Source organism: Dermochelys coriacea, chromosome 1 (assembly GCF_009764565.3).
Source record: "Dermochelys coriacea isolate rDerCor1 chromosome 1, rDerCor1.pri.v4, whole genome shotgun sequence".
Lineage (NCBI taxonomy): Eukaryota > Metazoa > Chordata > Testudines > Dermochelyidae > Dermochelys > Dermochelys coriacea.
In genome coordinates this window covers 346,554,070-346,571,872 of record NC_050068.2, presented here as the reverse complement: position 1 = coordinate 346,571,872, position 17,803 = coordinate 346,554,070, and the positions used below count along the sequence as shown (strand labels likewise).

The following is a 17,803-nucleotide window of genomic DNA, read 5'->3' as shown; positions in this document are numbered from 1 at the left end:
ACACTTAGCCCCTCCACACTTGGATCCTGCTGGGCTGAGCCTGCCTGCCCAACACCTGGTGCCCATGGTACAGAGGGGCAGAGCCCCGGGATATTTCTGGGGAAGGCCCGGCCTTTGCACTGTATCAAGGTCAGGTGCAGCCTCACCCCCGAAGCAATGTTTTGGGGGTGCAGGGAGGGGGGAGGCTTCAAGGCCATCTCCCACCTCCATGCAGCCAGTGGCCTGTGCTCCCTACTGCCACGGTGGAGCCTCCACATTTATTGATAAATGAAATTTGCAGAAATTTAAAATATTGTGCGCAGAAATTTTATTTTTTTTGGTGCAGAATTCCCTCAGGATTAGTGGGGGGAAGGTGCCCACAACGCATTCTCTCAGTTAAAATATGGTCTACATTATATAAAAGTCTGAGAACTTCTAGCATAGGTGAAACCACTTGGAACAAGAATAAAATATGTGGATGAGGTTACTAAGAAGCACCAAATAGACCAATTCCATGTTTTAAACTCTTCTAAGTCAATGGAAGCTGAAGATACTCCTCATCCCAGACAACTAGCTCTGGGTATCTCAAAATGAGCACCGAAAAAACCTAAAAGGAGTGGACGTGTCTGAAAATTTTGGTCTTAAGCTTACTAAGTTTCCCCACCTGTAAAATGAAGATTATAACCAACTCCTTGGAGAGTTGTTAGAATTAGATGGTTAAATCATTTTGAAAATGAACAGCATGATACAAATATTATAATGAAAAAGCAAGATAATGTGGACACTGATTGGGTTATCAATGTGAAGGGGCTTGGCATGGCTCATTCCCTTGATACATATAGCTAATAATCTGCTCATGAAAACCTCCATTAAACATCTTGGTTGGGATGTTTAGCTTCTCTTCCCTATGTCTACATATTTCTTCTCTCCGTCCTTTATTAGTGAAGGCGATTTGCATAAAAACAGTATCTTCAAGTTGTTTGCTGGTTTGTGCAAAGTGAATAGGTGAGCTCCAGTCCAGTTTCAGGTGTCCATATACCAAAATCTTCCTCCACAAATGGCAGGCTTGCAAAAGCAGTCAATAAGTGACTAAGCCATGTAGACTGGATTCCCCCTTCTCCTGGTCGAGGTGATCCCTTCTAGGCCATGGTTGAAGCACACCAATGGAATGAAGTAGAAAAAGCCTTAGTTTCTGCTACTCAGGCTATACAAAGATGTCTTCAATCTCTAAGGTTGTCAGACCAGCACCTTTCACCAACACTCAATTCAAACATGTATCATTTTATTGAAAAGAAAAAAAGGTACAAAGTTCAATTCATGGATACACTACAGCTGCTTTGTGCTGTTCTGGCAATACAAAGCAGTCCTACCAGAGAACCTAGTCCAGGATCTACGGTTCCTAATAATTCTCCTGCAAATATGATCAAGTCAGGACAGGCTACAAGTAAGGAGAACAAGAATTCTTGGTAGAAGGAAATTTTTAAAAGGCTTTTAAGCAATGTAGCCCTGTAGTTTCCAACTTCACACATGGTTACTGAAGAAACATGCAGTGTCAAAGAAAGACAGAGGATTAGGATTTTGGGTCAGGAATAAACACCAGGAGCAGGTGAACTCAGAAAAGAAAGTCCCTATCCTATTGTCATGTAAATGTCAAGCATGCTAAATAAAAATGGAAAAATACAAAAAAAATGTACAACATGGCAGCAGAAAGATTTTGAAATATAAAATAGTTTTAAAACTTTTCCATGGGATATCAGCAGCTCTCTAACATTAGTAGGAGTTTACTGCATGAATCACACATGCACTTCTGAAAGATTAGATCTCTTGCAATGTGGACATGATGAGCATCTGGCCTTTTCTCATCCATAGTACTTTTTATGATGCTGATAAGTGTATGTCTCACTGCCTCTAAAGCTCCTCACACAAAGGCTGTGTGAATAAGCTCAGCGCATCAAAAAAAGGTGGTTTTATGCCAGTATAAACCTTGTCCACATTGCTGATGAACTACTCACAGTCTCGCCTAATTCTAGTTGGCTGATCTGGTTGCAAGAGTGAAGAGCAGAGGATGCTGATAAGAATCAGAATAGCAAACAATGGACCTAACTGATGGGACTTTCAAGAGTCTGGGGAACCAATAGAAGTTTTTTTCCACTTAATTGCAGATACTGTTTAATCTCTTCTATAGTCTCCCACTGAGTAATCGTTCCAGAAGACAAGAACTAGGAAGTGATTTTCAGGCTTTCCACCCTTTCTTTTTATACATTTGTATACACCACTTATTCAGAACAAAAATAGTAGTGTTGGCAGTTTGAAACGCAAACTTGATTTAAAGTGCACCAACCACTTCACAATCTCACTGGGAAAAACACTTCAGTCTGCTCCTCAAAAGCACTAATGGGAAACAGATGCTTCATAATCTTAAAAATTGTTGGGAGAAACTTCAAGATGATACATTCTGAACAACAGCTACAGAAGAAAATTTGGTCCACCTGCTCTTTGAAGCCATCTGTTACTACAAAATGTTGTGGTCCACTGAGTAGGGAGCTGGATTGGGATTCAGGAAACAGGTCCATCCCTAGCTATTCTGGAGCCCTAGGCAGCCCCCCCCACAGGGGGAGGGGGCCAGGCCTCTGCAGGGTGGGGGAGGAGAGCTGGCTTGGGGGGCAGAGGAGAACCACCCCCCAGCACTCACTGGCAGTGCAGCTAGGGCCAGGCCGCTGCACTTCCTGCCGCCGGTGAGTGCAGGGCCAGCCCCGCTGCAGTCCTCAGGGGAATGGGGGCGGGGCTGGGGTGGAGGCCTTGGGTAGGGGTGGAGTGGGGGTGTGGCAGGGGCTGGAGCAGCTACATTGGGCACCAGGAAATTTCGTGCCCCAAATTTCCTGGTGCCCTACACAGCTGTGTACTTTGCCTATGGGTAGGGACAGCCCTGTCAGGAAACACTGATTTTAGTCCCTGCTCTTGCCTATGTGACTCTGGACAAGTAAGTTCACCTCTCTGTGCCTCTGTTTCCCCTCCCACCCTTTGTCTATCTTTGCTTTTGAGACTAAGATCTTCAGGGCAGGGGTTGTCTCTTACCATGGGTCTGTACGGGGCCTAGCACAATGTGGCTCTAATCTCCCCTGAGGCAATTAGGCCTCACTAATTTTTTTTTCCTAATTATGACAATTTTTTATTACTGGGGGGTTTCTCTCTCCTTTCCTTATTTTTTGCATTAATTTTAAAAGGATACCCATCAAGTAGTTCTCTTTTAAAAAAAAAATGCTCCCATTATTTGTTGTACTCTTTTGAAGCTTGAAATTAAAATTTTTCTTCTACCAATTTAGCCCTTTTCCATTTGGCAAACATGTTTTTTTTCCTTGCATCTCTAATGGAGCTTAAAATTAATGAGTTTTTTGTTTAATGCTTAGATTGTGCACCAACATCACTGATATTAACACGGTTCTCAACAAGTAAAAGGAGTTTTATAACGATTTTAGATTTATCTAGTGCCTTTCACCTGAAAGACATCTAGAGTGCTTTACAATCTGGAGGCCAAAATTCTGCAATCCGACTCTGTAGCAAGTCTCATCGAAGTATCCCATTACACCTGCTACTTGCATCCAAGGCAGAATTTGGGTTTTAATCTATAAGCATCATTCACTTATCACTGAGGTGCTGCCACAACTGAGGTAAAATGATGGGTTTTGTTTCCCTTTTTTCTTTTTATAAGCACAGTGCAGATAAAAAACAAAACAATCTTAAGGCAAAACCAAGTTAACATAGATCATCCCTGGCAGGTGTTTCTAAGCTGTACCACAGTTTAGGACAGAAAGTGAAGAACAATATACAACAAACTGCAAGAATTCTATCTGGCAGAGTCTTATAACACACTGAAATTTTTCCAGGGCCCATGGATTAGCACCCGTACCCTTATAAAAAGTGCCAGGCGATACTTAATGATCAAACATGGCCAGGATTTTTGTACTATAATTCTGAAAAACAGGGCACCAGTAGAAACAAAATGCACCACAAACACCATACTGTAGAATTTTTAGTACTATTGAGCAGAAGAGAATCCAAATAAATACCACCACCACCTGTTGATTTGCTAGTACTTCTTCTTGTATCTTCTAGATTTTCCCTGGAAGCCTCCCATCCAAATACTAATCAGGCCCAATTTGCTCAGCTTGTGAGGTATTAGATCATAGTCAACGTACTACAGCTGCAGTCCAACAGGTTATATGCATCTAGATAACTGGTCCATCTAGTTCGGTTATCATCTTACTTGATTATTTGAGAAAGAAGAAAACTCTAAGGTACTGTACTTATAGGATGCCAATCACTGAAGTATGTAGACATAAACCTAGAAAATCTTCAGTGATGCATCTTGTTAATTGATCAAGATTATAAAATAGAAAAAAAATCCATCTGAACCCCATAAGCATTGGCCTTCACTGAATCTTAAAGCTTTACACTGCAGGAGGGGTGTTTATATTTTTGTTCTTGCTCACATAGCAGCAAATGTTGTTCATGCCCCTAAAATGACCTAATCCTATTTTTAAATCAGGTGAACTGTAAGCCTCAATGAGCCCGTGACAGTGAACTCAAGTGGTTGATTGCACACTACATAGAAACCAATTAATTTTTTCAGACTCTTATCTCTTTGAACTTTAAGTAAATGTTAGAGCTTGTGAAACAGTAGATTGACATCCCAGAGCTAAAATAACTCTATCCACAGAAAAGCTATAACATGAGAACAGCCATGCAAACTTCTGCCATACCACCCTGCCAACATGGCTCAGTCCGACTTGGAGAGAGCACCTCTTGGAGTGAGAATAATCTTGTCTACATTATCCACTCAGCTCTTGAGCTGTCTTCCAAGTATATATTTTAAAGTCATAAGCTAACCTAATAAATTTGTTAGTCTCTAAGGTGCCACAAGTACTCCTTTTCTTTTTGCTAAATATCTTATGTTCTAGATCCTACATACTTGCAAACAAAAACCCAACACACCCAAGCTAGGGTAATCATTACGTTTTCTACACCACGAGGGTTTTTTAAGAAATTATGTAAAATGCAAATAAGTTTCTTTTTGGATAAAAAACAGGAAACAAAGATAAAACAGGAAGTCTATAGATCTAGTCTGATTTTAAAAGATTAACAACTTTGAGAGTATATTCCTCCCTTGTACAGCTAGTCTGGCTGAAGTTGCATTTTTCAAGAGCAGCAATCCACTTTCACAAACATCATCCTCCGGGTTTCAGAGTAGTAGCTGTGTTAGTCTGTATCCGTAAAAAGAAAAGGAGTACTTGTGGCACCTTAGAGACTAACAAATTTATTAGAGTATAAGCTTTCGTGAGCTACAGCTCACTTCATCAGATGCATACAGTGGGGAGATTTTATATACACAGAGAACATGAAACAATGGGTGTTACCATACAGACTGTAACAAGAGTGATCAGGAAAGGTGAGCTATTACTAGCAGGAGAGAAGAAAAACCTTTTGTAGTGATTATCAAGGTTGGCCATTTCCAGCACTTTACAAGAACGGTAGGAGGGGAAACAAACAAGGGGAAATAGTTTTACTTTGTGTAATGACACATCCACTCCCAGTCTTTATTCAAGCCTAAGTTAATTACATCCAGTTTGCAAATTAATTCCAGTTCAACAGTCTCTCGTTGGAGTCTGTTTTTGAAGTTTTTATGTTGAAGAATTGCCACTTTTAGGTCGGTAATCGAGTGACCAAAGAGATTGAAGTGTTCTCCAATTGGTTTTTGAATGTTATAATTCTTGACGTCTGATTTGTGTCCATTTATTCTTTTATGTAGAGACTGTCCAGTTTGACCAATGTACATGGCAGAGGGGCATTGCTGACACATGATGGCATATATCTCATTGGTAGATGCACAGGTGAACGAGCCTCTGATAGTGTGGCTGATGTGATTAGGCCCTGTGATGGTGTCCCCTGAATAGATATGTGGACCGAGTTGGCAACGGGCTTTGTTGCAAGGATAGGTTCCTGGGTTAGTGGTTCTGTTGTGTGGTGTGTGGTTGCTGGTGAGTATTTACTTCAGATTCAGAGGCTGTCTGTAGGCAAGGACTGGCCTGTCTCCCAAGATCTGTGAGAGTGATGGGTCGTCCTTCAGGATAGGTACATCCTTGATGATGCGTTGGAGGGGTTTTAATTGAGGGCTGAAGGTGATGGCTAGTGGCGTTCTGTTATTTTCTTTGTTGGGTCTGTCCTGTAGTAGGCGACTTCTGGGTACTCTTCTGGCTCTGTCAATCTGTTTCTTCACTTCAGCAGGTGGGTATTGTAGTTGTAAGAACGCTTGATAGAGATCTTGTAGGTGTTTGTCTCTGTCTGAGGGGTTGGAGCAAAAGCGGTTGTATCGTAGAGCTTGGCTTTAGTCAATGGATCGTGTGGTGTGGTCTGGATGAAAGCTGTAGGCATGTAGGTAGGCATACTAGTCAGTTGGTTGCTGGTTTAGGGTAGTGTTTATGTGACCATCGATTATTAGCACCGTAGTACCCAGGAAGTGGATCTCTTGTGTGGACTGGTCCTGGATGGTGGGATGGAAATTGTTGAAATCATGGTGGAATTCCTCAAGGGCTTCTTTTCCATGGGTCCAGATGATGATATCGTCATCAATGTAGCACAAGTAGAGTAGGGGCATTAGGGGACGAGAGCTGAGGAAGTGTTGTTCTAAATCAGCCATAAAAATGTTGGCATACTGTGGGGCCATGCAGGTACCCATAGCAGTGCTGCTGATTTGAAGGTATATATTGTCCCCAAATGTGAAATAGTTATGGGTGAGGACGAAGCCACAAAGTTTAGCCACCAGGTTTGCCGTGACATTATCGGGGATCCTCTCCATTAAATGAAAGAATACTCTTAATGAGACTAACCATTCAGAATTTCAAAAGCATCAGTTCAGTGAGCTTACGGCCATATGAAAGGAAACCAAGAGCCAAGTCATGGACATTCTTTCAGCTTTGGAGGAAACAACGTCATTAGTTTCTGTAAAGAGAACCTGTATATATGGATTGCATATATGCCATCTACATTTCGTATGGAGTTTATGGAAATAGATATTAAATACACTATACTTTTCTACTGCTTTTCATCCAAAGATCTTAATGTACTTAACAAATAATTATGTCACACAATACCCTTTTGAAGGAGATGGATTACTTGATGATTACCTGTTCTGTTCATTCCCTCTGAAGCACCTAGTATTGGGCTACTGGGCTAGATGGACCTTTGGTCTGACCCAGTATGGCCATTCTTATGAAATATTATCCTCATTTTACAGATGGGGAAACATAGGCAGAGACTGGTTAGGCAACATGTCCAAGGACACACAATTAAATAAAGAATCGGAAATAGAACAGGAGTTAAGTATCAGAGTATTCTTCCACTGCACAGTTAACTTGGGCTCTTACTTTGGTATTGACTCAAACTCCACTCCTGTCCACTCACACAAAATCCTCATGAAAGTTTAGTGGTGCTTTCCATCTGGGCTAGTTAGCCCAGATTGTTGGAATATATTAAAGTAGTTCTGTATTAAAATCACAAATGAGTTTGATTCCCCATAGTTTAAATTCCAGGGTATTACTAATTAAGAGGGAGGTCTCTTGGTTTTTGGCTGCTAATTGTGTTTAGTACATCCTAAGACAGAGTCTGTTCTCAAAGCAATACTTTGTAACAGAAACAGCACACAGAGACTCCCGGCCCTTTTGTTGTATTTATCTCGCTTTTTTAACAATTGTGATTAAAATACAGATAGAGGATGTATGTGGATGGATGCTTGGTGTGGATAATAAATGAATGATCAGGGAGGTACCAGCCTAAGAATCCAGCGTCCATCGGCCGAAGAAGGCATCAAGTGAAAACAACCAGAGGACCCCCGGAGGGCAGACTGGAATTCACCCAACAGCCTCAAGGATGGGAGAACCAAAGAACAAGGTAACATTTGGCAGCACGGAGCCGTCAGGAATGTGCCATCTGCTGACTGATTCATGCTGATTGATGAAGGAATTCCCATAGACTGGCATAGGAATAAATTCCTATAAAAATGGACTCTAGAAACTGAGAACTTCGGGGTCTGATTCTGCAAACCTACTTCCAGGAGCATCAGATGAGCATCTGACAAGGTCCTGCTCCCTCCTCGTGTCCAAGCCACCTGGCCAGTGGCTTGGCATGAGCAACTCTAAGGCTGGTAACTATGATAACAACCTTGCAGAACCTGTATGTGTGTTATAGCAATAACTAACTCTTTACTATGATTGTTTCTGTATTCACAATAAATGTGGCATTTTGCCTTTTCCCCTTTAATAAGATCCTGCTGGTTTTTATTTTGGTTTTATTGGTATAACAAGATGGGGGCTTAGGTTAAAGCCCAGGTGCCTCTTTAACTCATGCTGGTAACTCATCCACCTCACAGAGGAGGATGATGCAGGCTAAGTCATCTGAGTGCGATTATCCTCCAATACATTCTCACAATTCTCTCTGTGTGCCCAGAAAGACAGAAAGGTTCTCCCACAATTCACTGGGAAAGAATCAGTGGCACTCAGCTTACTGAAGTACAAAGAGCCATTAACGGTCATGTGAGGAAACAGTAACTCGGGTATGATTTTCCAGTGTGGCTCCTCACACACAGGCGCTCAGACTTGGGTGCCAATCACTGGTCTAACTGTGGAGTAACTCAGCAGTGAAGATGTCTTCCCCCACACCCAATCTCCTGCACTAATCACTAACCCATACTTCCTTCCTACGTATAAACAGGATGACTACAGGCAAGTATCTGAAAAAGATACGTACATACTAGAGGGAGCACACTTTTTACAATTTAACTTTTCTGCTATCTCCAGCTATGAAATAATACAACAGATTAAAATGCAGAAGGATTATCTTTTTCTTAAAGACACAGGACTGACAGACAGTAGGTGTGGATTCTGTTTTGAAAGACTTCTTTTGTGCGTTTGGCAAATCACTTCATCTCTCTGCATCTCAGTTTCCCCACCTATAAAACATTTCATGCAGGTTTTGCCAACTTAACTACTTAATGTTTGTATCAGAGTAGTAGCCATGTTAGTCTGTATCCGCAAAAAGAACAGGAGTACTTGTGGCACCTTAGAGACTAACAAACTTATTAGAGCATAAGCTTTCGTGGGCTATAGCCCACTTCATCGGATGCATATGTTCCATTCTATGCATCCGATGAAGTGAGCTGTAGCTCACGAAAGCTTATGCTCTAATAAAGTTGTTAGTCTCTAAGGTGCCACAAGTACTCCTGTTCTTTTTGTAATGCATCTTGGGATTACATTGGGAATCCTATTGGGATCCGGGAAGTGGGCGCGCGAAGCCCGTCCACTGCTAAAGGATCCCGCCCCCAGCCTAAGAGGGGAATCCACAGGACCTGGACATTGAGAACCTTGGATGGAAGGCAATGCAAATGGAGAGTTATTAATATCACAAAAAGAAGAAATCTGGTAAAGACTGGAGGGCGGATACCTGGAGGCAGGATACCTGACCCAATTGGCACTCTCCAACTCAAAAGATGTAGAGTCATGATGTTTCTTGGTTTTCTAGTGCAGCATGGCATTGCACACCCTGATAGCACATAGCTGACAAGATGACTGGAATATAAGACAGGTGACATTTCAGCAGGATCTAACTAAATGCTGGTGTTACTCTGAAGGGCCAGAGGGTGTGGTATCTGGGCCCCGGCTGGGCTCTGGAGGGGAATGGGGCAGAGAAACAGGAACTGGGTTGTCATAGAGGTTTCTTTAAATCTCTACTCCTGGGAGAATTTTTGTGTGTGTCTGTATTGTTACAGACATACTTGCCAACAGGTATTTTGAAATAAATTACCAAAATAATTGAAACTAGTGTGATAACTTCGTGTTATTTTGACAAAAAAAATTGCAGAATTTTGTTGAATTTTAAAATATTGTGCGCAGGATTTTTATTTTTTTCCGCACAGAATGCCCCCCGGCATAACAACATAATAGTGTAACCTTTGGGTGGGCTAGACTAGAGTACACTTCGTTGCCCTTCTCCAGTGCCTAAAAAATACCCCAACTCCCATTGAAAAGTAGCTGGAGACCCAGAGTTCAATCTATTAAGGATTTTCAGCAAGGATTGCACAGGGTCAACCTCCACACATTCAAGTACCAAAGGAACTAAAAAATGAATTTAATTAAACAACTTTATAAAATCTTATGATAAACAAATAATCTAATTTTTATAGCATAATATGGTATTTTATAATCCACAGGTATTATCTTCACAGTCATATATAAACAAAGAAAAAAAATTAAAATCAACAGTTTAGTCCCCACAGAACCACAGTGAGAAGAAACAGAGAATTCCCAAAACCTTAGATTGAGTTCACCTAAGTCTCAGAGTCTGATCACCAAATCTATACAGTCTGCTGAGTCTAAAACAACATCTTCCCTCCACTTGCTTGTAGGAATCTTCAGTTGGAATCCATGCAGACTCTTCCTCTGCTGAAATCACTGTTAGGCAGCCAGCTAACTAATTAACCCATCATTCCAATAAGTATATAGATTTAATAAAAAAAAATGCTGCAAAATGCTTCAGAGTTAGGGATGACAGCCTGCTTTCTGCTCCTGGGCTCAGCTTCTCCCAACTCACCCAGGGCACATGGCCCCCTGCAAAGCAGCTGCCCTGACCACTTGCCCTCATCGAGTGTGATGCCAGCAACAGGAACCTTTTCGAGCATACCCAAAACTACCACACCCAATTCTAGGAGCTTCTGGATGTGGCATGCTAAATCTGCCTAGCAACAATGACTCAGACACAACTCACTCCCATCTCCCACCAATGGGTCTCTTAAAGAGATAGCTCCCTATTAGGCAAGTGGGTTACAACAGACTTGAGCACTAAACAGTGAATATTACTGGGAAGCATTCAGATATCTACAGGAAAAATAAGTCAGGTCATTTGAACTGATAGAAAAAAAAATTAACAAGGTCTTACATTTTTCACAAGGGTGCCTCTCCACCCCCAACATATACACACAAATATATGTATGTATGCATGCATGCTGCTAGAAAAACAGCTATTTCGTAATATATTACACACGCACACACACTATTAAAGGATATGTTATCCATGTGAAAAATTGTAGAGGCATGTGATATATTGCATAGGCATTAATATATTTCATTCATCTTTGACTGCATCACCTGACTTCACTTCTGCCACTAATCCATCTTCTCACAATTTCTTCCATCCTTCCTAACCCCTGAACACATTTAAACAAAAATTGATTTTTTTAAAAACAATCTGACAGAGAAATGTTTCCTCTTCTTCCTCACAAAAATGTGGAATTTCAGTCATTAAATTATTGCTGTTCAAGAACCAGAATGGACCCAATTTAGTTACAGGCTGGTAAAGGTTTTCTATACCTAAAAGTGTCACAACTTAAAAGTCCACTATCTTATGAACATAAACTGCAGGTGGCTTGGGAGAGGGGACCTAACTCCCCCTCCCCCCATATTTCTGTCTGCCGCTGGGGTATAGAGCTTCTGGAGCAGTCTAGAGTGTTGCTCCAGCAAATGAAATACAGGACATTGCTACGCTCCAGCATGTCAGAAATAACCACTGCACTTTCTCTGTCTGCCAATTCTGCTCTGCTCCAGGACACCCCATGTGCACAACCTAGTCAACACTGCCTGCAACTTCTAGTCCCCTCAGGGGACTAGGCTCCCTGCCTCTGACCAGCTATCTTCAGGCTCTGCACACAAACTACCACAAGGCCAACTGGAAGGCTAGATCATAGCGAGTTATTTATCCTTCCCACCCCCGTCTTCCACACCACCATCAAACAAACCATCTTATCTCCTACTCTTTTTATACGCCACATTTTACCTGGTTTCGTCTGGCATTAAATTAAAAACAGTGACAACTAAAATGAATGTCAAGGACACCACTGCCAAGCAGCTCTGACTAACGTTTGACCTGAGCTCCAAGAAGTTGTTAAGAATGGCCTCGTTTATGACATGCCCAGAGGTAAGAAACTTTTCAGTTTTTTAGCAGGGATGAAAGAAAGTTTTCCAGACCTCACCATGTTGTTCAAAACTTTACAAATGGGAACAGATATGCCAGATGCTTAAAATAAACTAAATGATATGTATCTTAAAAAGGGTTTTAAACCATCATCTCTCATCCTACTGTTGGGGACACTGGGCATGGCCACTAGGTAACTCGAGGGGATGGAAGACCACGAGTGTCAATGAAGCCTCCTTGCTCTAGGCCCAGGTGACCTCAGGCCCCTCTGCCTGGAGGCACTCGCAGCAGCCACGCTGAGGATTTTGCAAGTTTTTTGCAAGCGCAAACTGTCTGAAACTAGTTTAGGCCAGATAGGTCACACATGTCAAACAATCCCAAACAAAAACAAGTCCATATATGGTTAAATAGATGGTATGAGGAAAAAGGAAACTAGCTGGTATACCGGATTGGCTATATGGGTAATCAGGGCAGCTTGCTATTGAACGTATGTTTAAAAAAAAAAAATGTATAAAAAGTATGTATAACTATTTGCTCTGGTGTGCAGGATTTGAGATTGTTATCTCCCTGTACCGCTTAAAGCTTCAAATAAACTTTTCTACTTCTCCACCCCATTGTGATTATTGGGTGATGCACACTGGGCAACGAACCCTGCTGTTGTTCGCCTCAGGCACGCTGTGCCGGCAACACTACTCTACTAGCAGAAGAGTCCCTTTGAAGACAACATGAGTCTTGCCTGCTTGAAAAGTGCAGAGTCAATCCCTTCAGCTGCGAGCAGCAAAAGCCAATGGGCCAAGGAGGGGATCTGGGCCCGGCCCGGCGGGGCAGGAACTGCTGCTGAGTGTGGGGAGGGCTCGCTCTCTAACCCCACCTTAGGGGCCTTCCCTCCACAGGAGGCTGGGATAAAGACAGTGACCTCCCCCCCGCCACACACACAGGAGAGTGGGGCCTCAGAAAAGAGGCTCCTCCCACACACACACACTGGAGTGGGGGCCTCCCCCCATCCCATGCACCTAGCCACCAATGCTTGTGACCCTGCAATGCAATAAATAGGAGCTCTCTACAAACAGAAATAGGAAAGACTCCCAGCTTCCCATGGCAATCCAGCACTCATTTCCAGCCCCAGATGGGCACAAGATTACAGAGTTTGAATTGCTGTCATTTTTATGTGCAGAAAAACTATTTTAGGTCATTTCTGGAGGGTGCTATAGCTCCCTCTGACCTCTGAACAGTCAGGCTTATAGCAACTAAGCATCACAGGTGGTAGATGACAAGAAACAGTCCCAATAAAGTTTAAAGCTCTCTCACCTGATTCTTCTGTCATGGAGGAGACACACTCGGTTGGGGGGAGGTGGGGGTTGCGTGTGTGACGTCCTGTATAAAGGTTTTCTCAATTTTATAGTTCACCACTTATGAGGGATGCAACCATCACCAACTCTTGCCAATAAGGGAAAATTACTTGCCTTGTAATTCTGCTTCTCTGGCGATAACATTGTGCAAGATTCTCTTTCCTGGGCCTCTGCTCCCTAGAGTGAGTATGGCAGAACTGCCAAAGCTCTTAAAGGTTTTTTGGCCCTCAAGGGCCATGATAGCATAGCCAGAGCATGAACTAGGCACTCTATTGCCACCCACAAGCTTAACCATTGCCACGACCTGTTCCAGTCAGCTCTAATTGCACAAGATTTTTAAAATTTGTGATGGTCACTAGCCTGGGGCTGAATATTATCTATCCTGAGATTTGGGAAGGTATAATAACAAAGGGAAGGAGGGTTAAAATTCACATCGGGAGAGAAAGAAACATGTGTGTGTCAAACTGATTCTTTATAAAGAGTCTGTTTGAAGCTGCCTAGAGGGCTAGAAAGAAGCCCGGGGAAAAGAGATTAATTGGCAAAGAGTTGGTAAGACATTCAAACCTACTTAATAAATCTCACGTGGTGTATGCAGTTATCCATACCTATATATGTAGAGAGAGTTATCACACGCCATTGTGCAGTTAAACCGAACAACAAACAAAATGCTTTGAGCAGAGGGTTGGACTAGATGACCTCCTGAGGTCCCTTCCAACCCTGATATTCTATGAAATAAAACATGGAACTTTCTATAATCCTTTACAGCAGAGTACACCACAATTTAGAACAAAAGTTGAAGAGTCTTCAGAGAAAATATGCAGGCAGCAGCTCCAGCCTGAGCATCTCAGCGGACTGCAATGAAGGCATGCTGGCATAAGGAGACAGGTGGTTTCAGTTGTGACACTCTATGTGACAGGAAAATGTGATAAGTTAACAACCCTGAGTTAAATGTTACTGTTTGAAAGCTTTGATAACATCATTTGGTAAGTTGGCAGGTAACTTGTATCATCTCTTCACGTACCATAAAGATGAAGCCAAAACAGATGTTGATTGCTGGGGTTTATGTGCTTTGGGACCCAGCAGTCCATTATAACAACACAGACACCCAACAATAAAGACAAATTCCAGCATGTATGCTTCTTGAGCCTCTATATGAATGAATTTTCTGGCACTCTGTCAGCAAAAATTGCTGTTCTAAACTGAGTGCATGACTGTTCGAGAGATCCTTACCTGCAAGACATCCTGGATCTTCACCCACACATCTGCCATGTCATACAATTTGACATCACCATCATACAGGCTGGATGGAGAGGCCACGGTCTGCTGAAGATGTCCCAGCACCACAGAGTGAGCAGCCGCTACAGCATTGAATTTGTCAAAGAGAAGTTCAAGCAGTTCCAGAAGTAACCTAGAAGGAAGGACAAATGCATTGAAGATCATAAGGCATTCTGCTAACATAGTAATGAAGGCCAATACAAGTATCTGAGATAGACATAGTGGGGGCAGGAGGTAGGGGCTTACCTGTTTTCTTCCCCTCTCAAATTGAGAAAGAAGGTAAGTCTCATTTACTTACACACACAGGCTCAAAATAATATGGTATTCAATGGTTTAGTGCCATTTTGGATTATGGGATGAACAGTATGAAAATTTCAAAACCTACATGAAATATCAGAAACCAGAGGTATCAGGGCTTATCAGCTGTGTCAATCATCAAAATTTTGTTATTACACATAAGGTGTTATAGCTAGAACCTCATCTAGGTGTACAGCACATTAGCTGTTTCTATGGCTTCTTTACTGCCCAATTATTGTAATTAATGTGCCGTTGCAAAAGCCTGTAACCATTGGGTGACAAGACAATGACTTCCCACATCTGATATTATTTAGAAGAAAATGTCAATTAAGTTTGTTACTATTATCGAGTTATACAAACACCCCCAGGCCCAAAGATAGTGTTCCCCTCGCATATGTCACTTAGCCATCTTGGACAAAAACCTTCTCTTGACCTTACTGCACAGATTCAAAAGGTAAAAGCAGGACATTACCAAAAGAAATGTCTATTCCAGATGGCTCACTATATAAAGTAATCCTTCAAATGTATCCCTCTAATTTAAGTACCACATGGGCAACTGCCAGAGTTCTCAGATGGGGTATGCAGCTAACACACATTACCAGTGTCAAACATAGAGTTCATGGTTAAGGAGAAAAGCTTTTTGATTACACTGAAAGGACAAGTCTAGGAAGGTAGAGAAGCACAGTACGACAGGTCTAGGGCTTGTCTGTACATTATACTAAAAATAGAAATGGGCTGAAACAAAGTGCCTGATTAAAAACTCTGACTTTTAGAAAGTTTGGATCCTGAACTGAACTTCATAGCTGCCCCCCTCTCTTTGAACAATGATCTGTACCACATCCCGGACCCAAACACCTTTATAAATACCAGAAAAGTTAAAATCTGGACTCCGATCTGAAATGTGCAGCTCTAATCTCTCTCAGATGAAACAAAATTGAAACCTGAAATTGCAAGCCATTAGCAAGAATTTTTAATGAATCTGTAAACTCAGGAGTTGTACCATATGATTGGAGAATTGCTAATATAGTTCCTATTTTTAAAAAAGGAAAAAAAAGTGATCTGGGTAACTACAGGCCTGTTAGTTTGACATCTGTAGTATGCAAGGTCCTGGAAAAAATTTTGAAGGAGAAAATAGTTAAGGACATCGAAGTCAATGGTAAATGGGACAAAATACAACATGATTTTACAAAAGGTAGATCATGCCAAACCAACCTGATCTCCTTTTTTGAAAAAGTAACAGATTTTTTAGACAAAGGAAACACAGTGGATCTAATTTACCTAGTTTTCAGTAAGGCATTTGATATCGTGCCACATGGGGAATTATTAGTTAAATTGGAAAAGATGGGGATCAATATGAACATCGAAAGGTGGATAAAGAATTGGTTAAAGGGGAGACTACAACGGGTCCTACTGAAAGGTGAACTGTCAGGCTGGAAGGAGGTTACTAGTGGAGTTCCTCAGGGATCAGTTTTGGGACCAATCTTATTTAATCTTTTTATTACTAACCTCGGCACACAAAGTGGGAGTGTGCTAATAAAGTCTGCAGATGATACAAAGCTGGGAGGTATTGCCAATTCGGAGAAGGATCGGGATATTATACAGGAGGATCTGGATGACCTTGTAAACTGGAGTAATAGTAATAGGATGAAATTGAATAGTGAGAAGTATAAAGTTATGCATTTAGGGATTAATAACAAGAATTTTAGTTATAAACTGGGGACACATCAATTAGAAGTAACAGAGGAGGAGAAGGACTTTGGAGTATTGGCTGATCATAAGATGACTATGAGCTGCCAATGTGATATGGCTGTGAAAAAAGCTAATGTGGTTTTGGGATGCATCAGGAGAGGCATTTCCAGTAGGGATAAGTAGGTTTTAGTACCGTATACAAGGCACTAGTGAGACCTCACCTAGAATACTGTGTGCAGTTCTGGTCTCCCATGCTTAAAAAGGATGAATTCAAACTGGAACAGGTACAGAGAAGGGCTACTAGAATGATCCGAGGAATGGAAAACTTGTCTTATGAAAGGAGACTTAAGGAGCTTGGCTTGTTTAGCCTAACTAAAAGAAGGTTGAGGGGAGATATGATTGCTCTCTATAAATATATCAGAGGGATAAATACAGGAGAGGGAGAGGAATTATTTCAGCTCAGCACTAATGTGGACACAAGAACAAATGGGTATAAACTGGCCACCAGGAAGTTTAGACTTGAAATTAGACGAAGGTTTCTAACCATCAGAGGAGTGAAGTTTTGGAATAGCCTTCCAAGGGAAGCAGTGGGGGCAAAAGATCTATCTGGCTTTAAGATTCTACTCGATAAGTTTATGGAGGAGATGGTACGATGGGATAATGTGATTTTGGTAATTAATTGATCTTTAAATATTCAGGGTAAATAGGCCTAATCCCCTGAGATGGGATATTAGATGGGTGGGATCTGAGTTACCTAGGAAAGAATTTTCTGTAGTATCTGGCTGGTCAATCTTGCTCATGTGCTCAGGATTTAGCTGATTGCCATATTTGGAGTCGGGAAGGAATTTTCCTCCAGGGCAGATTGGAAGAGGCCCTGGAGGTTTTTTGCCTTCCTCTGTAGCATGGGGCACGGGTCACTTGAGGGAGGATTCTCTGTTCCTTGAAGTCTTTAAACCACCATTTGAGGACTTCAATAGCTCAGACATTGGTGAGGTTTTTCGCAGGAGTGGGTGGGTGAGATTCTGTAGCCTGCGCTGTGCAGAAGGTCGGACTAGATGACCACAATGGTCCCTTCTGACCTTAGTATCTATGAAAATAAAAAATCCTGTACTACAAGGCAATTCCATTTTGTGGTACCAGGAGCTTTTCCCTTCACCTTTAATGTTAAGAAATGCCTACAAATTAGTACCAGGTAAAAG

At 41.8% G+C, this 17,803-nt stretch overlaps 1 protein-coding gene across 1 annotated transcript in view; it reads right to left on the bottom strand.

The window, feature by feature from the left end:
• The window catches only part of EXOC4 (exocyst complex component 4), a 596,962-nt gene that overhangs the window by 484,449 nt on the left and 94,710 nt on the right, over positions 1-17,803 (bottom strand). The window contains 1 exon segment of the mRNA XM_038412510.2: positions 14,574-14,751. Coding sequence (XP_038268438.1) covers positions 14,574-14,751 — 178 coding nt within the window.